This window comes from Phocoena sinus, chromosome 1 (genome assembly GCF_008692025.1).
Source record: "Phocoena sinus isolate mPhoSin1 chromosome 1, mPhoSin1.pri, whole genome shotgun sequence".
Lineage (NCBI taxonomy): Eukaryota > Metazoa > Chordata > Mammalia > Artiodactyla > Phocoenidae > Phocoena > Phocoena sinus.
The window spans coordinates 19,360,273-19,382,825 of record NC_045763.1 but is presented as its reverse complement, the minus strand read 5'-3'; the positions used below and the strand labels follow the sequence as shown (position 1 = coordinate 19,382,825).

The window sequence follows — 22,553 nt, the reverse complement described above, 5'->3', positions numbered from 1 at the left end:
GAACTGGAGACAGCTAGGGGCCAGCTGTAAGGAATTCCAACTTGGGATGGACTGGGTGAGCTGCAAGGGCCCCGTGGCTGTTCTTCAAGCTCTGGAGCCGTCCAGAGAGCCTCAGAGCACTGAATCGGGCCTCTCGCTGACAGGAAGAAAGATAAGGATGGAGGGAAAAGGAAAGAGGAAGAAAAAGGGGAAGCGGGAGGAGCGGACTAACTTCTAGGGCGTGAGCTCGCGCTGCGGGCATCCAGGGCCCGGGCGCCACCTAGTGGAAGAATGTGAGAAGCTGCTGGAACAGGAGAGACAGACAAAATGAAGGAGCTGGCGGTAGGGACGTGGACAGAGAAATTGAGTGTGACAGATGACTGTGTTCCTGCTTCAGCGTTCCAGACCCTCCTGTGCATAACATTGTATATAATGTAAGATATATGTACATTATAAAATATAATGTAAGCATTTTTTCCTCCACATTTTGACCTCTCTGGAATCACCATGCGTCTTTACAATGAACGGCGTGATATTTAATAGATGGCGGTGCATCCTCGTATTGCCAGCATCCAAGCTTTGATAAAACTTGGCCATCACTCTCGCTGATGAAGCCTTCGTGATGCTCCAGGCATGAGCTAAGCCCTTGACATACACTATCTTATTGAATCTATGCTCATTTTACACGAGAAGGAACTGAGGCTGGAGGTGAATCAAGATGGTAGAGTCAGAGGACGTGAAGCTCACCTCCCCACACAACCGCAGCAAACATACTGTACCTGGGGAATGATTCTCACAGAAACCCAACTGGAAACAGGCTGAGGGAGGCGAAGTCACTTGCTTAGCCTCACAGTGTGTCTGGCTGAGACGCTGCTGCAGAACATTGTCCCTGACCATTGTGACGCTGCACTGCCCCCCTCTTCTGTCCCTGAGCATATGGTTTTGTCACTATTTGATTGTCCCTCTGCTCCTACCCCCCCATTCCCGGCCATGTGCCATGAACTCCACTGGATCAGGGTCTGCCTTCTATTCATCTCAATTTAATTCTCCTCAGAACCCTGTGAGGTGGGGGCCATTATTACCATTTTATCTGTAGGGTAAGAGTTTCAATAAATAGAAGCATCTAACATTTTTAAAATTATTTATTTTTGGCTGAGTTGGGTCTTCGTTGCTGCACGCAGGCTTTCTCCAGTTGCAGCGAGCAGGGGCTACTCTTCATTGCGGTGTGCGGGCTTCTCCTTGCGGTGGCTTCTCTTGTTGCGGAGCATGGGCTCTAGGCACACGGGCTTCAGTAGTTGTGGCATGCGGGCTCAGTAGTTGTGCCGCACGGGCTTAGTTGCTCCGCGGCATGTGGGATCTTCCCAGACCAGGGCTTGAACCCGTGTCCCCTGCTTTGGCAGGCAGATTCTTATCCACTGCACCAGCAGGGAAGCCCTAACATTAAAAAAAAAAAAAAAAAAAAAAAAAAGACTAAATAAGAAATATACAAAAGGGAGAACTGTAGCTGTTTTGATATTGGCATGGGGTAATTCACTTTCTTTTATCTATTTTCCAAATTTCCTGGTTGTACAACGACATTTAAAATGTATTCTGCAATTTTAGTTCATGATCTGCCCAATGGAAAAAAGAATATTAAACATTATGTATACGTGGTTTGATCCTGACGTTTGTAGCTATATCAGTACCTCTAAATATATAGGGGGGGAAAACCCAGTTTGTTCCATATATTAGAGGAGGGGAGCTCAGGGAAGGTTGAGCGTAGTCAGGTAGAGTACTTGACCTGAGGTAGGTGTCCTTGGTTATATCTGGATGATGGGATTGCCAACAATTTTTCTCTCTTTTTTTTTTTGGCCATGCCACATGGCTTGCAGGATGTTAGTTCCAAGACCAGGGATTGAACCTAGGCCTCCGCAGTGAAAGCGCCGAGTTCTAACCACTGGACGCCAGGGAATTTGTTTCTCTTTTTGTTTTCCAAATTCTCTAAAAGTGAATACGTATTTTTTTTTAACATCTTTATTGGGGTACAATTGCTTTACAATGGTGTGTTAGTTTCTGCTCTATAACAAAGTGAATCAGTTATATATATACATATGTTCCCATATGTCCTCCCTCTTGCGTCTCCCTCCCTCCCACTCTCCCTATCCCACCCCTCCAGGCTGTCACAAAGCACCGAGCTAATATCCTGTGCCTTGCGGCTGCTTCCCACTAGCTATCTACCTTACTACGTTTGTTAGTGTGTGTATGTCCATGACTCTCTCTCGCCCTGTCAAAGCTCACCCTTCCCCCTCCCCATATCCTCAAGTCCGTTCTCCAGTAGGTCTGCGTCTCTATTCCCGTCCCACCCCTAGGTTCTTCATGACATCCTTTTTTTTTCTTAAATTCCATATATATGTATTAGCATACGGTATTTGTCTTTTTCTTTCTGACTTACTTCACTCTGTATGACAGACTCTAGGTCTATCCATCTCATTACAAATAACTCAATTTCGTTTCTTTATAAGGCTGAGTAATATTCCATTGTATATATGTGCCACATCTTCTTTATCCATTCATCCGATGATGGGCACTTAGGTTGTTTCCATCTCCGGGCTATTGTACATAGAGCTGCAATGAACATTTTGGTACATGACTCTTTTTGAATTTTGGTTTTCTCAGGGTATATGCCAAGTAGTGGGATTGCTGGGTCATATGGTAATTCTATTTGTAGTTTTTTAAGGAACCTCCATACTGTTCTCCATAGTGGCTGAACCAATTCACATTCCCACCAGCAGTGCAAGAGTGTTCCCTTTTCTCCACACCCTCTCCAGCATTTATTGTTTCTAGATTTTTTGATGATGGCCATTCTGACTCGTGTGAGATGATATCTCATTGTAGTTTTGATTTGCATTTCTCTAATGATTAATGATGTTGAGCATTCTTTCATGTGTTTGTTGGCATTCTGTATATCTTCTTTGGAGAAATGTCTATTTAGGTCTTCTGCCCATTTTTGGATTGGGTTGTTTGTTTTTTTGTTATTGAGCTGCATGAGCTGCTTGTAAATTTTGGAGATTAATCCTTTGTCAGTTGCTTCATTTGCAAATGTTTTCTCCCATTCTGAGGGTTGTCTTTTGGTCTTGGTTATGGTTTCCTTTGCTGTGCAAAAGCTTTGAAGTTTCATTAGGTCCCATTTGTTTATTTTTATTTCCATTACTCTAGGAGGTGGGTCAGAAAGGATCTTGCTGTGATTTATGTCATAGAGTGTTCTTCCTATGTTTTCTTCTAAGAGTTTGATAGTTTCTGGCCTTACATTTAGGTCTTTAATCCATTTTGAGCTTATTTTTGTGTATGGTGTTAGGGAGTGATCTAATCTCATACTTTTACATGTACCTGTCCAGTTTTCCCAGCACCATTTATTGAAGAGGCAGTCCTTTCTCCACTGTACATTCCTGCCTCCTTTATCAAAGATAAGGTGTCCATATGTGCGTGGGTTTATCTCTGGGCTTTCTATCCTGTTCCACTGATCTATCTTTCTGTTTTTGTGCCAGTACCATACTGTCTTGATTACTGTTGCTTTGTAATATAGTCTAAAGTCAGGGAGCCTTATTCCTCCAGCTCCTTTTTTCGTTCTCAAGATTGCTTTGGCTATTCGGGGTCTTTTGTGTTTCCATACAAATTGCGAAATTTTTTGTTCTAGTTCTGTGAAAAATGCCAGTGGTAGTTTGATAGGGATTGCATTGAATCTGTAGATTGCTTTGGGTAGTAGAGTCATTTTCACAATGTTGATTCTTCCCATCCAAGAACATGGTATATCTCTCCATCTATTTGTATCATCTTTAATTTCTTTCATCAGTGTCTTATAATTTTCTGCATACAGGTCTTTCGTATCCTTAGGTAGGTTTATTCCTAGATATTTTATTCTTTTTGTTGCAGTGGTAAATGGGAGTGTTTTCTTGATTTCACTTTCAGATTTTTCATCATTAGTATATAGGAATGCCAGAGATTTCTGTGCATTAATTTTGTATCCTGCTACTTTACCAAATTCATTGATTAGCTCTAGTAGTTTTCTGGTAGCATCTTTAGGATTCTCTATGTATAGTATCATGTCATCTGCAAACAGTGACAGCTTTACTTCTTCTTTTCCGATTTGGATTCCTTTTATTTCCTTTTCTTCTCTGATTGCTGTGGCTAAAACTTCCAAAACTATGTTGAATAAGAGTGGTGAGAGTGGGCAACCTTGTCTTGTTCCTGATCTTAGTGGAAATGCTTTCAGTTTTTCACCATTGAGGATGATGTTTGCTGTGGGCTTGTCATATATGGCTTTTATTATGTTTAGGAAAGTTCCCTCTATGCCTACTTTCTGGAGGGTTTTTATCATAAATGGGTGTTGAATTTTGTCGAAAGCTGTCTCTGCATCTATTGAGATGATCATATGGTTTTTCTCCTTCAATTTGTTAATATGGTTTATCACATTGATAGATTTGCGTATATTGAAGAATCCTTGCATTCCTGGAATAAACCCCACTTGATCATGGTGTATGATCCTTTTAATGTGCTTTTGGATTCTGTTTGCTAGTATTTTGTTGAGGATTTTTGCATCTATGTTCATCAGTGATATTGGCCTGTAGTTTTCTTTCTTTGTGACATCCTTGTCTGGTTTTGGTATCAAGGTGATGGTGGCCTCGTAGAAGGAATTTGGGAGTGTTCCTCCCTCTGCTATATTTTGGAAGAGTTTGAGAAGGACAGGTGTTAGCTCTTCTCTAAACGTTTGATGGAATTCACCTGTGAAGCCATCTGGTCCTGGGCTTTTGTTTGTTGGAAGATTTTTAATCACAGTTTCAATTCAGTGCTTGTGATTGATCTGTTCATATTTTCTATTTCTTCCTGATTCAGTCTTGGCAGGTTGTGCATTTCTAAGAATTTGTCCATTTCTTCCAGATTGTCCATTTTATTGGCATAGAGTTGCTTGTAGTAATCTCTCATGATTTTTTTTATTTCTGCAGTGTCAGTTGTTACTTCTCCTTTTTCATTTCTAATTCTATTGATTTGAGTCTTCTCCCTTTTTTTCTTGATGAGTCTGGCTAGCGGTTTATCTATTTTGTTTATCTTCTCAAAGAACCAGCTTTTAGTTTTATTGATCTTTGCTATCGTCTCCTTCATTTCTTTTTCATTTATTTCTGATCTGATTTTTATGATTTCTTTCCTTCTGCTAGCTTTGGGGTTTTTTTGTTCTTCTTTCTCTAATTGCTTGAGGTGCAAGGTTAGGTTGTTTATTCGAGATGTTTCCTGCTTCTTAAGGTGGGCTTGTATTGCTATAAACTTCCCCCTTAGAACTGCTTTTGCTGCATCCCATAGGTTTTGGGTCGTTGTGTCTCCACTATCATTTGTTTCTAGGTATTTTTTTATTTCCTCTTTGATTTCTTCAGTGATCACTTCATTATTAAGTAGTGTATTGTTTAGCCTCCATGTGTTTGTATTTTTAACAGATCTTTTCCTGTAATTAATATCTAGTCTCATGGCGTTGTGGTCAGAAAAGATACTTGATACAATTTCAATTTTCTTAAATTTACCAAGGCTTGATTTGTGACCCAAGATATGATCTATCCTGGAGAATGTTCCATGAGCACTTGAGAAAAATGTGTATTCTTTTGTTTTTGGATGGAGTGTCCTATAAATATCAATTAAGTCCATCTTGTTTAATGTATCATTTAAAGCTTGTGTTTCCTTATTTATTTTCATTTTGGATGATCTGTCCATGGGTGAAAGTGGGGTGTTAAAGTCCCCTACTATGAATGTGTTACTGTCGATCTCCCCTTTTATGGCTGTTAGTATTTGCCTTATGTATTGAGGTGCTCCTATGTTGGGTGGATAAGTATTTACAATTGTTATATCTTCTTGTTGGATCAATTCCTTGATCATTATGTAGTGTCCTTCTTTGTCTCTTTTAATAGTCCTTATTTTTTTTTTTTTTTTTAATAGTCCTTATTTTAAAGTCTATTTTGTCTGCTATGAGAATTGCTACTCCAGCTTTCTTTTGGTTTCCATTTGCATGGAATATCTTTTTCCATCCCCTTACTTTCAGTCTGTATGTGTCTCTAGGTCTGAAGTGGGTCTCTTGTAGACAGCATATATAAGGGTCTTGTTTTTGTATCCATTCAGCCCATCTGTGTCTTTTGGTGGGAGCATTTAGTCCATTTACATTTAAGGTAGTTATCGATATGTATGTTCCTATTCCCATTTTCTAAATTGTTTCGCGTTCATTATTATAGGTCTTTTCCTTCCCTTGTGTTTCTTGTCTAGAGAAGTTCCTTTAGCATTTGTTGTAAAGCTGGTTTGGTGGTGCTGAACTCTTTCAGCTTTTGCTTGTCTGTAAAGGTTTTAATTTCTCCATCAAATCTGAATGAGATCCTTGCTGGGTAGAGTAGTCTTGGTTGCAGGTTTTTCTCCTTCAACACTTTCAGTATGTCCTGCCACTCCCTTCTGGCTTGTAGGGTTTCTGCTGAGAGATCAGCTGTTAACCTTATGGGGACTCCCTTCTGTGTTATTTGTTGTTTTTCCCTTGCTGCTTTTAATATGCTTTCTTTGTATTTAATTTTTGACAGTTTGATTAATATGTGTCTTGGCGTATTCCTCCTTGTATTTATCCTGTATGGGACTCTCTGTGCTTCCTGGACTTAACTATTTCCTTTCCCATATTAGGGAAGTTTTCAACTATAATCTCTTCAAATATTTTCTCAGTCCCTTTCTTTTTCTCTTCTTCTTCTGGAACCCCTATAATTTGAATGTTGGTGCATTTAATGTTGTCCCAGAGGTCTCTGAGACTGTCTTCAGTTCTTTTCATTCTTTTTTCTTTATTCTGCTCTGCAGTAGTTATTTCCACTACTTTATCTTCCAGGTCACTTATCCATTCTTCTGCCTCAGTTATTCTGCTATTGATCCCTTCTAGAGTATTTTTATTTATTGCGTTGTTCATCGTTGCTTGTTTCATCTTTATTTCTTCTAGGTCCTTGTTAACTGTTTCTTGCATTTTGTCCATTCTATTTCCAAGATTTCGGATCATCCTTACTACCATTATTCTGAATTCTTCTTCAGGTAGACTGCCTATTTCCTCTTCATTTGTTAGGTCTGGTGCATTTTTATCTTGCTCCTTCATCTGCTGTGTGTTTTTCTGTCTTCTCATTTTGCTTATCTTACTGTGTTTGCAGTCTCCTTTTTGCAGGCTGCAGGTTCGTAGTTCCCGCTGTTTTTGATGTCTGTCTCCAGTGGCTAAGGTTGTTTCAGTGGGTTGTGTAGGCTTCCTGGTGGAGGGGACTAGTGCCTGTGTTGTGGTGGATGAGGCTGGATCTTGTCTCTCTAGTGGGCAGGTTCACGTCTGGTGGTGTGTTTTGGGGTGTCTGTGGCCTTATTATGATTTTAGGCCGCCTCTCTGCTAATGGGTGGGGTTGTGTTCCTGTTTTGCTAGTTGTTTGGCATAGGTTGTCCAGCACTGTGGCTTGCTGGTCGTTGAGTGAAGCTGGGTGCTGCTGTTAAGATGGAGGTCTCTGGGAGATTTCCGCCGTTTAATATTATGTGGAGCTGGGAGGTCTCTTGTTGAGCAGTGACCTGAAGTTGGCTCTCCTACCTCAGAGGCAGAGCCCTGACTCCTGGCTGGAGCACCAAGAGCCTTTCATCCACGCGGCTCAGAATAAAAGGGAGAAAAAGTAGAGAGAATTAGTAGAAGTATGAGGAAAGAAAGAAGGAAAGGAGGAAAGGAAGGAAGGAAGAAAGAAGCAAAGAAAGAAATAAAGGAGGGAGGGAGGGAGGAAGGAAGGAAGGAGGGAAAGAAGGAAAAAAGACAGAAAGAAAGAAGATACAGTAAAAATAAAATAAAGTATAATATAGTTATTGAATTAAAAAATATTTAGAAAAAAAAAAAGGACGGATAGAACCTTAGGACAAATGTTGGAAGCAAAGCTCTACAGAGAAAATCTTACACAGAAGCATACGCATACACCCTCACAAAAAGAGGTAAAGGGGGAAAAATCATAAATCTTGCTCTCAGAGACCACCTCCTCAATTTGGGGTGATTCGTTGTCTAAAGGAGGGAAGGAAGGAAGGAAAGAAAGAAAGAAAGAACGAAGGTAAAGTATAATAAAGTTATTAAAATTAATTATTAAGAAAAAAAATTTTTTAAAAAACCACGGATGGATAGAGCCCTAGGACAAATGGTGGAAGCAAAACTATACAGACAAGATCTCACACAGAAGCATACACATACACATTCACAAAAAGAGGAAAAGGGGAAAAAATCATAGATCTTGCTCTCGAAGCCCACCTCCTCAATTTGGGATGATTTGTTGTCTATTCATGTATTCCACAGATGCAGGGTACATCAAGTTGATTGTGGAGCTTTAATCCGCTGCTTTTGAGGCTGCTGGGAGAGATTTCCCTTTCTCTTCTTTGTTCTCACAGCTCACAGGGGCTCAGCTTTGGATTTGGCCCTGCCTCTGCGTGTAGGTCGCTGGAGGGCGTCTGTTTTTTCGCTCAGACAGGACGGGGTTAAAGGAGCCGCTGATTCGGGGGCTCCGGCTCACTCAGGCCGGGGGTGGGGGGGGAGGGGCACGACGTGCGGGGCGGGCCTGCGGCGGCAGAGGCCGGCGTGACGTTGCTCCAGCCTGAGGCCCGCCGTGCGTTCTCCCGGGGAAGTTGTCCCTGGATCCCGGGAACCTGGCAGTGGCGGGCTGCACAGGCTCCGCGGAAGAGGGGTGTGGAGAGTGACCTGTGCTCGCACACAGGCCCCTTGGTGGCAGCAGCAGCAGCCTTAGCGTCTCCCGCCCGTCTCTGGGGTCCGCGCTTTTAGCCGCGGCTCGCGCCCGTCTCTGGGGCTCGCGCTTCCCGCCGCAGCTCGCGCCCGTCTCGGGGGCTCGCGCCCTCAGCCGCGGCTCGCGCCCGTCTCTGGAGTTCCTTTAAGCAGTGCTCTTAAACCTCTCTCCTCGCGCACCAGGAAACAAAGAGGGAAGAAAAAGTCTCTTGCCTCTTCGGCAGGTGCAAACTTTTCCCCGGACTTCCTCCCGGCTAGCCGTGGTGCACTAACTCCTTCAGGCTATGTTCAAGCTGCCAACCCCAGTCCTCTCCCTGCTCTCTGACCGAAACCGAGCCTCAGCTCGCAGCCCTGCCCGCCCCGGCGGGTGAGCAGACAAGCCTCTCGGGCTGGTGAGTGCCGGTCGGCACCAATCCTCTGTGCGGGAATCTCCTCGCTTTGCCCTCCGCTGTGCAGCCCTCCGCTGTGCAGCCCTCCGCTGTGCACTCCTCCGCGGTGCCGAAGCTCCCCCCTCCGCCTCCCGCAGTCTCCGCCCGCGAAGGGGCTTCCTAGTGTGTGGAAACTTTTCCTCCTTCACAGCTCCCTCCCACTGGTGCAGGTGCTGTCCTTATCGTTTTGTCTCTGTTTTTTTTTTTTCTTTTGCCCTACCCAGGTACGTGGGGAGTTTCTTGCCTTTTGGGAGGTCTGAGATCTTCTGCCAGCCTTCAGTAGGTGTTCTGTAGGAGTTGTTCCACGTGTAGATGTATTTCTGGTGTATCCGTGGGGAGGAAGGCGATCTCCGCGTCTTACTCTTCCGCCATCTTCAAGCCGTCCTCCGTATTTTTTTTTTAAGAGTTAAAAACCATCATCGTAAATACGTCTCTAAGTCCAAAAAGGATTAGGACATTAGGAGACCAGAAAGGATATCCCAGGCAGAGAACAGCAAGAGAAAAGCAAAGGAACAAACGTGGGAAATCACAGGGTACCTGGCGGCTGCTCTGCACATCTCGGCTGTCTGGATGGGTCCCGATGGTCGGTGGCGTGAGCGTCTTCCTCCAGGCAGGGCCCAGACCAGTCAGGCTTACCACTCCCCTCTGCTCATGTTGGCTATGTAAGGCAAAGCCTCCATGCTTAAATTGCTAGAAGGGTCTCTACCCGGTTATGCACTAGGGAAAGAACAGATGTGGGACTTTGGGGTTCACAAAGGCCACTTCTGCACATTGTTTCCTATTTTGGGGTTTTTCCTTCCACATCTCCAATATCCCCTGAGACCTACTTCTACCCCTGCTTCAGAGGCACCTGGTTACTCTCAGTCTGTTTCCTTTCGCTACAGCAGAATTAAAGCTGGGTGCCCTCAATAGCCCCCTGGCTGAGGCAGTCTGAGGGGGTGGCATGGCACCTGGGGGAGCCGTGGCTTTACTTTGGGGCAGTCGGTTCCCACGACAAGGCCTAGGCTAGATGGGTGGTTTTCGCATGGTTTTTGGTTGCGGAACCTTTTATCAAAAAGAATCCAACAGGGAAGCTCAAAGTTTAAAAAAAAGCAGAGCAAAGCCCTTGCAAAGCTTACCTGTATCATCTCTCAATCCCCCAACAAAGATCAGTACTACTAGTGGCCCCATCCTACAGAGAAACTCTGAATCATAATTCTCCCCACTTAGGACTCTGCAGGGCAGTTTACAAACTGGTGGACTAGGTGATCTGTAAGGTAATGGCTTTCCATTTTGTTGACTGTATCCATCACATTAGAATACATTTTACATGGTAACCCAGTTCACAAGCATACATATGCACACAAGCACACAGGCACACACACACCATGAAATAATACTTAACCTACTATATGTGATTCACACTTAAATTTACTATTTCATTTTTTTATTTTAATGCTGGTTGCAACTCATTCAACTTTACAATTCACTGCCGAGTCTCAACCTGCAGTCTGCAAAACACTTCCTTAATGAAGTTTCAGATGAAGAGTTTATGACTGGCCTATCTGGTGAGAGGTATCCATATAGCCCTCTGTGCACATGGCACCACTCTTTAAGAATCAGCACATCAGCTTCTCCTCCCATGATACACCTGAAATAAACGGCCACCTTGGCAAAAACCTCTTATGATGTGAAGGCCTGCCAACTTAACTATATATTGACAAACGTGGAAGATTTTTGCAAAGAAATACAGGAAACACCTGTATTTCAGATCCTATCATCTTTCCTTTGAAAACGGATTTGCACGGAAGACCACTTAGGGGTACAGCAATAATTGAGTTCCTAAGAGCCAGAAGACAATGTTTGGTATGAGCTAAGATGGAACTTTCAAATGAAAAATACAGCAAATAAGCTTTCAAAAGGCAAAAAAGTCTTACAGACTTTTGGAGCTGGTCTTTCAAAGGAAGGAGCAGAGTTGGGTCCTCAGGATATTAATGCCTTTCAAATTTCAACTTCCAAACTTTTTCAGAGTCATTTTTCAGAGTAATAAGCTCCATCCTTAATTTCAATGCCTTTTGAAGAACCACACATATTGGGGCAGATTTTCTACATTCGTCGTCTAATGTGATTCTGTTACAATACCAGACAGGTACATTGAGGAAAAACAGCGTTCTTTATCAGATGGTGGGAGAGACAATATCAACTAGACCTGCATGTACCTTAGGTAAGTCACACTCTCCCTTAGTCTCCTGATCCTCTTTACAAAAGTGGGAACAAATTTTTGCTTGGCCATAGCCCCCCAGCCCCAACCTCCAAAATGTGTATGAAAGTTCTACAGAGCACTTTACAAATGCATTATCAGCTCTACTCTGCAGAAACTCTGAAGAGTCCTACAGCCACAATTTCAGAAATATTCTCATACAAATGTGTTTAATATGGCACTGAACTATATGTAAAACAGATAACTGATGGGGACCTACTGTGTAGTGCAGGGAACTCTACTCAGTGCTCCGCGGTGGCCTATATGGGAAGGGAATCTGGAAAAGAGCGGAGATATGTATTTGTGTGGCAGATTTGCTGTTCACCTGGAACTGACACAACAATGTAAATCAATTATACCCAATTAAAAAAAAAATGGCATTGGGGCTTCCCTGGTGGCACAGTGGTTGAGGGTCCACCTGCCGATGCAGGGGACACGGGTTCGTGCCCCGGTCCGGGAAGATCCCACATGCCGCGGAGCGGTTAGGCCCGTGAGCCATGGTCGCTGAGCCTGCGCGTCCAGAGCCTGTGCTCCGCAACAGGAGAGGCCACGACAGTGAGAGGCCCGCGTACCGCAAAAAAAAAAAAAAAAAAAATAAAAAAAAGGCATTGAAGTCTGTCAGCACATGAAAAGATGCTCAACATCATTAGCCGTCAGGGAAATGCAAATCAAACCATTATGAGATCCTAGTCCACACCCACTAGGATAGTTATTATCAACATGACAGATAACATGTGCTGGCAAGGATGTGGAGAAATAATAACCCTCATACACTGCTAGTAAGAAGTTCGGAGAGTGTAGCTGCTTTGGAAAATAGCCTAGCAGTTTCTTAAAAAGTTAAGTATGACCCAGCAATCCCACTCCTAGGTATATACACCCGCGAGAACATATGCCCACATAAAAACTTGTATGCCGAATGTTCACAGCAGCTTTATTCATAAGAGCTGGAAAGTGGAAACAGCTCAAATGTGCAACTGATGAATGGATAAACAAAATACGGCATATCCATATAAGGGAACACCACTCAGCAATTAAAAAAAAATGAAGTACCATGGATGAACCTTAAACACATGTTAAATGATAGAAGCCAGACACAAAAGCCCACATACTGTATGATTCCAGTGAAATGTCCAGAATAAACAAATCTATAGACAGAAAGTAGTTGCCAGGAGCTGGGGCTGATGTGACTGTCAGTAGAATGGAAAGTGACTGCTAATGGGCCGTTTCTTTTTAGGGTGATCTGGAACAGGTAGTCGTGATGGGTGCATAACCTTGTGAATATACTAAATACCACTGCACTGCACACTTTAAAATGGTGAATTTTATTAAAAAGAAAAAAAAAGAAAAAATTACATTAAATAGGGCTATGATTAATTAAAATCCTTTTTAGACATCCAAACTAAAATTTACCATAGTTACTAGAATGACCACATATTACATTAGCTAAGAAAACGGGAACCTCTTTGTACTATCATTGCTTTATATGTATTAACTAACACACTTAACTCTTCAAAAACAACTCTGAAGTAGATTCCACCATTATTTAACTCGGAGAGAAGAAATGGCAGCACTTAGAGGCCAAGTAACTTGACCAAGGTCACACCGTAGAAAGCTATGCTAGAAACCCTGGTCTACCAAACTCTATGTTCTTGTCCACTCCAAATTGTTCGCATGTGTTTTACCCCCAGTGGGCAAATACCAGAGAGCAGCAATCACCATGTCTTCATTTTCTTTACCTCAAGCCCTAGTAGTGCCCTGCAAGTACAGAGGCAATGACGGTCAATTAAACTTATTTACTCATCTGTTCATCAAGGATTTGTGCTTCTATGATGTACCAGGCATTGGGGACACAGTCACATACAAGACCAAGTTCCTAAGGACCAAAAACATCATCTCAGGTGGTAATAACTGCTATAGATGAAAACAGAGGACACGAAGTTAGGGAAGCCTGTCTGAAGAAAACAGAGTAAACATGTCAGATCCGGCAGTGAAGACAAAGTCCCCGAGAGAGGTTTAAAGGAAGGGCAAGGAGGTAGGTATGGCTTGAGCAGACTGGAGTAGAGATGAAGGTGCCAAACTAGGTGCTACTGGGTCTTGCAGGCCAGAGTAAGAAATTTGGATTTTACTCTGAAGCAGAAAAAAGTAGCTGAGGGTTTTGAGCGGTACTATCATGACAGGCTGCTGGGAACAGAATGGCCTTGTGTGCATGAGGACTGGAGGGTGGACAATGCTGCCACTGACAGTATCAACTCAATTTTGAGTAAATGAGAGTGACAGGTACTGAATGGGACAGATAAATCAGAGGATATGTTCAATTCGGTATGCCTTTTAGACATCCAAATGAAGCTATGAACTAGGTAGCTCGATACAGGTCTAGGTCAGGAAGTCTAGAAGGGAAAGAACTTTGACACACAAAAAGACATTTAAGGGACTAGGGATTCAGTGTCCTTGGTGGCATTCCCTACAAACTCCATCACTTCACGTTTCAAAGGATCCACTAGAGATGAAAGAGCTACTGAGGTAGGAGGAAAACTAGCGCTGCATCTAGAAGGTAAACCAGTGTTGCCCCCTAGAACCCAAGAGAAGGAAGTGTGTCGACAAAGGAGTGAAGGACTGAGTCAACTCCTGCCAAGAGGGCTAGTAAAGGATGGAGAATTGATCGCTCATTTTGGCAAAATGGAAGTCACTGCTAACCTTAACAAGCAGTTCAGTCAAGTGGAGGAATGAAAGCGTGCTGAATAAATGGGACAAGTGAATAAATGGATTGAATGAGTGAATGGCTAGATAGATTCCAAGTACCCCAGTGATGTTCATTGGTTTGTTCATACTGAAAGCGGTAAATCAGCTGCAACCATCTTAGAAACCGGATATTCTGGGGACTTCCCTGGTGGTCCAGTGGTTAAGACTCCACGTTTCCAATGCAGGGGGCACAGGTTCGATCCCTGGCTGGGGAACTAAGAACCCACATGCTCAGTGGCCAAAAAACAAACAAAAAACAAGCACAAACTGGATATTCTGTGCATTTCCTACATCACAGAATTACAAAGTCAAAAGGAAGGCATGTGGAAGATCCCTGAAAGCTCTGAGTTGCCGCAGACACATGTAAGATTCTATCAATGGTGGAGAGTCACTCTAGATACCTTAGTTCAGTCGCTACAAAAGCAGCTTCATTAATAAGCTTTTGCCTTGTTACAAATCACTCTAAAAACCCACCTGTAAAAATAGCCCCTCTATGTCCATATCCTCTAGATAAAAAACTGCCCACTAAGTTTTCCTGAAATTAAGACATGTAGGCATTTTCCTTCTTTTTGCTTCAACTGCCAGAAACTATAATCAAATTAACTGCCTATGTGACAACTTGCCAAGCTTAGATTCGCTTGTCAAAAATTCCTTCCTTCTTATGAATGTTGTTGCTTTCCCTTATACAATGTCATCGACGCCCAAGTTTCCTCAATTATATTGCTCACACCACACCACACACACACCCCAATAGAGGGAGGTTGCTCCAGCCATTTCTTAACCTTCGTTCGCTTCCTGGAATGTGCCAGGCTTCTTCTGTCTTGGGGTGTACAAATACTGTTTGCTCTGCCTGAAACTCTTCCCCTATGCCTGGCTGACTAGCCCATTATATGTGTTGCAATCTCACTGTGTGCTTTCCCTTCGCGGCATTTATCACATTAATTACTAAAATAAAGATGGTAAGACAATTTCATCGCCTCGTATTTCCCTTGTCTAATCCTCACTCTACCAAAGGTGCCAAGGGGGTAAAGGCACTGTAAGATTTCTAAGGTAGGTTTCCTGCCGTATTGAGATGGGTAAGTAAAAGTGAGTGGCCAACATTTTTAAATTTAGAAATTTATTGTTTAATCCACAAGCTTTATATAGCTTTAGTTTAAAAAAAAAACAAAAAAAAACCCAACAAAAACAAAACAAAAACAGTGAAAACAAGACACTATTTCAAAGTCTGGGCCCTTCCAGCTTTCCAAATACAAGAGCTCTGAAAGTTGTATATACCAATCGGAAGAACAAGACAAAATTATGAATGGAGCCATGACGTTTCATAAAACAAAATTTTATGTAACTGAAGGATCCTTCCTGGGACTAGTTAACTGCCTTTACAAAAAATAAAAATAAACAGAACAGAGTGAAATTCCAGTGTTCCAAATCAACTTGTTACACATCAATATAAACCCACAGTGTCCTGGCAAACAACATGCTTTCATTTTCTGTCTCATCCTAGAGCTCGAATCCTGATTCATTTCAGCAGAGACTCCACAGGCAACAGGAAAGATTGTGGCATTAAAATATTCATTTATACTTTTGTGGTAGTTCAACAGTGGTCTTATTTCTGGGAAAGCTTGCAAAAACCATACAAGGTTGGAAGCATCATAACTTAAATGGGTGCTAAGACTCAAATGAGAAAAAGGAAAAAAGCAAGAAAAAGTAGAAAGAAAAACCTCTGGGAATAGACAGGGGCATTTAATGGAACCATAAGAATGCCAACAATATTTAAACCCCCTTTTTTAAAAAGGGGATTTTTTTTTTTTGGCTTAAAATATTTCACTCTAAATGAATTTATGTCAGCTGTCAATGAAAGAATGTCACTAATACACTGTGGACACCTTTTGCAATGTAAATCCATGCCCTTTTTTTTTACATGGTGAACTTCAACCTAGCAATTATTACAACAAATGTTATAGTCTAAAGCTCAAACACATTTTTAGCAATTTTGAAACTGAATTGCGTACAAACCAAATAAAATTTACATCATAACAAACATTTCCACCTAGGACTGTGGGGACACTTGAGCCTTCCGCATTGATCTCAGGGCCTTTTCACGCAGGTGCTTTTCTAAGTCATCAAGGTTATCTTCAGCCTCACTTTCAGTCTCCTAAAAAAAAATATATATAAAAAAAAAACGCCAAAAAGGTCATATCGTTAAATCTTGAGACACCGGTGGGAGATGCTGAGTACAGAGAAAAAGAAAATTCTTGTGATGTGTGCACAACTCTATGAATACACAAAAAAACCATAAAATCACTACAGTTTAAATTATATAAAATCACTACACTTTAAATGGGTGACGTCTATGGTATATTTAATTATATAAAATCACTACAGTTTAAATGGGTGACGTCTATGGTATATTTAATTATATAAAATCACTACAGTTTAAATGGGTGACGTCTATGGTATATTTAATTATATAAAATCACTACAGTTTAAATGGGTGACGTCTATGGTATATTTAATTATATAAAATCACTACAGTTTAAATGGGTGACGTCTATGGTATATTTAATTATATAAAATCACTACAGTTTAAATGGGTGACGTCTATGGTATATTTAATTATATAAAATCACTACAGTTTAAATGGGTGAAGTCTATGGTATATTTAATTATATAAAATCACTACACTTTAAATGGGTGAAGTCTATGGTATATTTAATTATATAAAATCACTACAGATTAAATTATATAAAATCACTACACTTTAAATTATATAAAATCACTACACTTTAAATTATATAAAATCACTACACTTTAAATGGGTGACGTCTATGGTATATTTAATTATATAAAATCACTACAGTTTAAATGGGTGACGTCTATGGTATATTTAATTATATAAAATCACTACAGTTTAAATGGGTGAAGTCTATGGTATATTTAATTATATAAAATCACTACAGTTTAAATGGGTGAAGTCTATGGTATATTTAATTATATAAAATCACTACACTTTAAATGGGTGAAGTCTATGGTATATTTAATTATATAAAATCACTACAGATTAAATTATATAAAATCACTACACTTTAAATTATATAAAATCACTACACTTTAAATTATATAAAATCACTACACTTTAAATGGGTGACGTCTATGGTATATTTAATTATATAAAATCACTACAGTTTAAATGGGTGACGTCTATGGTATATTTAATTATATAAAATCACTACAGTTTAAATGGGTGAAGTCTATGGTATATTTAATTATATAAAATCACTACAGTTTAAATGGGTGAAGTCTATGGTATATTTAATTATATAAAATCACTACACTTTAAATGGGTGAAGTCTATGGTATATTTAATTATATAAAATCACTACAGATTAAATTATATAAAATCACTACACTTTAAATTATATAAAATCACTACACTTTAAATTATATAAAATCACTACACTTTAAATTATATAAAATCACTACACTTTAAATGGGTGAAGTCTATGGTATATTTAATTATATAAAATCACTACAGTTTAAATGGGTGACGTCTATGGTATATTTAATTATATAAAATCACTACAGTTTAAATGGGTGACGTCTATGGTATATTTAATTATATAAAATCACTACACTTTAAATGGGTGAAGTCTATGGTATATTTAATTATATAAAATCACTACAGATTAAATTATATAAAATCACTACACTTTAAATTATATAAAATCACTACAGTTTAAATGGGTGACGTCTATGGTATATTTAATTATATAAAATCACTACAGATTAAATTATATAAAATCACTACACTTTAAATTATATAAAATCACTACAGTTTAAATGGGTGACGTCTATGGTATATTTAATTATATAAAATCACTACACTTTAAATGGGTGAAGTCTATGGTATATTTAATTATATAAAATCACTACAGATTAAATTATATAAAATCACTACACTTTAAATTATATAAAATCACTACAGTTTAAATGGGTGACGTCTATGGTATATTTAATTATATAAAATCACTACACTTTAAATGGGTGACATCTATGGTATATTTAATTATATAAAATCACTACAGTTTAAATGGGTGACGTCTATGGTATATTTAATTATATAAAATCACTACAGTTTAAATGGGTGACGTCTATGGTATATTTAATTATATAAAATCACTACACTTTAAATTATATAAAATCACTACACTTTAAATGGGTGAAGTCTATGGTATATTTAATTATATAAAATCACTACACTTTAAATGGGTGAAGTCTATGGTATATTTAATTATATAAAATCACTACAGATTAAATTATATAAAATCACTACACTTTAAATTATATAAAATCACTACACTTTAAATTATATAAAATCACTACACTTTAAATTATATAAAATCACTACACTTTAAATGGGTGACGTCTATGGTATATTTAATTATATAAAATCACTACAGTTTAAATGGGTGACGTCTATGGTATATTTAATTATATAAATCACTACACTTTAAATGGGTGACAGTCTATGGTATATTTAATTATATAAAATCACTACAGATTTAAATTATATAAAGTCTATGGTATATTTAATTATATAAAATCACTACAGTTTAAATGGGTGACGTCTATGGTATATTTAATTATATAAAATCACTACAGTTAAATGTGGTGACGTTCCTAGGTATATTAATTATATAAAATCACTACACTTTAAATGGGTGAAGTCTATGGTATATTTAATTATATAAAATCACTACACGTTAAATGGTAGATAAAGTCCTATGGTATACTTTAAATTATATAAAATCACTACAGATTTAAATGGGTAGAAAGTCACTAGCTATCTTTAAATTATATAAAATCACTACACTTTAAATGGGTGACAGTCTATGGTATATTTAATTATATAAAATCACTACAGCTTTAAATGGTGACGTCTATGGTATATTTAATTATATAAAATCACTACAGTTTAAATGGGTGACGTCTATGGTATATTTAATTATATAAAATCACTACAGTTTAAATGGGTGACGTCTATGGTATATTTAATTATATAAAATCACTACAGTTTAAATGGGTGACGTCTATGGTATATTTAATTATATAAAATCACTACAGATTAAATTATATAAAATCACTACACTTTAAATTATATAAAATCACTACAGTTTAAATGGGTGACGTCTATGTATATTTAATTATATAAAAATCACTACAGTTTAAAATGGGTGACGTCTATGGTATATTTAATTATAATAAAATCACTACACTTTAAATGGGTGAAGTCTATGGTATATTAATTATATAAAATCACTACAGATTAAATTATATAAAATCACTACACTTTAAATTATATAAAATCACTACAGTTTAAATGGGTGACGTCTTATGGTATATTAATTATATAAAATCACTACAGATTAAATGTATATAAAAGTCTAGGTATACACTTTAATTATATAAAATCACTACAGTTTAAATGGGTGACGTCTATGGTATATTTAATTATATAAAATCACTACAGTTTAAATGGGTGACGTCTATGGTATATTTAATTATATAAAATCACTACAGTTTAAATGGGTGACGTCTAGGTATATTTAATTATATAAAATCACTACAGATTTAAATGGGTTGACGTCTAATAGGTATACTTTAATTATATAAAATCACTACAGTTTAAAATGGGTGACGTCTATGGTATATTTAATTATATAAAATCACTACAGTTTAAATGGGTGACGTCTATGGTATATTAATTATATAAAATCACTACACTTTAAATGGGTGAAGTCTATGGTATATTTAATTATATAAAATCACTACAGATTAAATTATATAAAATCACTACACTTTAAATTATATAAAATCACTACAGTTTAAATGGGTGACGTCTATGGTATATTTAATTATATAAAATCACTACAGTTTAAATGGGTGACGTCTATGGTATATTTAATTATATAAAATCACTACACTTTAAATGGGTGAAGGTGAAGTCTATGGTATATTTAATTATATAAAATCACTACAGATTAAATTATATAAAATCACTACACTTTAAATTATATAAAATCACTACAGTTTAAATGGGTGACGTCTATGGTATATTTAATTATATAAAATCACTACAGATTAAATTATATAAAATCACTACAGTTTAAATGGGTGACGTCTATGGTATATTTAATTATATAAAATCACTACAGTTTAAATGGGTGACGTCTATGGTATATTTAATTATATAAAATCACTACAGTTTAAATGGGTGAAGTCTATGGTATATTTAATTATATAAAATCACTACAGATTAAATTATATAAAATCACTACACTTTAAATTATATAAAATCACTACAGTTTAAATGGGTGACGTCTATGGTATATTTAATTATATAAAATCACTACAGTTTAAATGGGTGACGTCTATGGTATATTTAATTATATAAAATCACTACACTTTAAATGGGTGAAGTCTATGGTATATTTAATTATATAAAATCACTACAGATTAAATTATATAAAATCACTACACTTTAAATTATATAAAATCACTACAGTTTAAATGGGTGACGTCTATGGTATATTTAATTATATAAAATCACTACAGTTTAAATGGGTGACGTCTATGGTATATTTAATTATATAAAATCACTACACTTTAAATGGGTGAAGTCTATGGTATATTTAATTATATAAAATCACTACAGATTAAATTATATAAAATCACTACACTTTAAATTATATAAAATCACTACAGTTTAAATGGGTGACGTCTATGGTATATTTAATTATATAAAATCACTACACTTTAAATGGGTGAAGTCTATGGTATATTTAATTATATAAAATCACTACAGTTTAAATGGGTGACGTCTATGGTATATTTAATTATATAAAATCACTACAGTTTAAATGGGTGACGTCTATGGTATATTTAATTATATAAAATCACTACAGTTTAAATGGGTGACGTCTATGGTATATTTAATTATATAAAATCACTACAGTTTAAATGGGTGACGTCTATGGTATATTTAATTATATAAAATCACTACACTTTAAATTATATAAAATCACTACACTTTAAATTATATAAAATCACTACAGTTTAAATGGGTGACGTCTATGGTATATTTAATTATATAAAATCACTACAGTTTAAATGGGTGACGTCTATGGTATATTTAATTATATAAAATCACTAGAGTTTAAATGGGTGACGTCTATGGTATATTTAATTATATAAAATCACTAGAGTTTAAATGGGTGACGTCTATGGTATATTTAATTATATAAAATCACTACAGTTTAAATGGGTGAAGTCTATGGTATATTTAATTATATAAAATCACTACAGATTAAATTATATAAAATCACTACACTTTAAATTATATAAAATCACTACACTTTAAATTATATAAAATCACTACACTTTAAATTATATAAAATCACTACACTTTAAATGGGTGAAGTCTATGGTATATTTAATTATATAAAATCACTACAGTTTAAATGGGTGACGTCTATGGTATATTTAATTATATAAAATCACTACAGTTTAAATGGGTGACGTCTATGGTATATTTAATTATATAAAATCACTACAGTTTAAATGGGTGACGTCTATGGTATATTTAATTATATAAAATCACTACAGTTTAAATGGGTGACGTCTATGGTATATTTAATTATATAAAATCACTAGAGTTTAAATGGGTGACGTCTATGGTATATTTAATTATATAAAATCACTACAGTTTAAATGGGTGACGTCTATGGTATATTTAATTATATAAAATCACTACAGTTTAAATGGGTGAAGTCTATGGTATATTTAATTATATAAAATCACTACAGATTAAATTATATAAAATCACTACACTTTAAATTATATAAAATCACTACACTTTAAATTATATAAAATCACTACACTTTAAATTATATAAAATCACTACACTTTAAATGGGTGAAGTCTATGGTATATTTAATTATATAAAATCACTACAGTTTAAATGGGTGACGTCTATGGTATATTTAATTATATAAAATCACTACAGTTTAAATGGGTGACGTCTATGGTATATTTAATTATATAAAATCACTACAGTTTAAATGGGTGACGTCTATGGTATATTTAATTATATAAAATCACTACAGTTTAAATGGGTGACGTCTATGGTATATTTAATTATATAAAATCACTACAGTTTAAATGGGTGACGTCTATGGTATATTTAATTATATAAAATCACTACACTTTAAATTATATAAAATCACTACACTTTAAATTATATAAAATCACTACAGTTTAAATGGGTGACGTCTATGGTATATTTAATTATATAAAATCACTACAGTTTAAATGGGTGACGTCTATGGTATATTTA

The 22,553-nt window shown here is 37.2% G+C and overlaps 1 protein-coding gene across 23 annotated transcripts in view; it reads right to left on the bottom strand.

Annotated features, from left to right (window-relative positions):
* Positions 1-12,725: 12,725 nt before the first annotated feature.
* The window catches only part of SRRM1 (serine and arginine repetitive matrix 1), a 41,295-nt gene continuing 31,467 nt past the window's right edge, over positions 12,726-22,553 (bottom strand). For 22 of the 23 annotated variants that reach the window (XM_032626558.1, XM_032626562.1, XM_032626566.1 and 19 more), the window contains one exon: positions 12,726-16,313. In XM_032626558.1, the coding sequence (XP_032482449.1) occupies positions 16,209-16,313 (105 nt within the window). In that variant the 3' untranslated portion in view covers positions 12,726-16,208. Of the gene's footprint in view, positions 16,389-22,553 lie in introns of all 23 variants that reach the window. The other variant, XM_032626569.1, reaches the window with a different exon arrangement.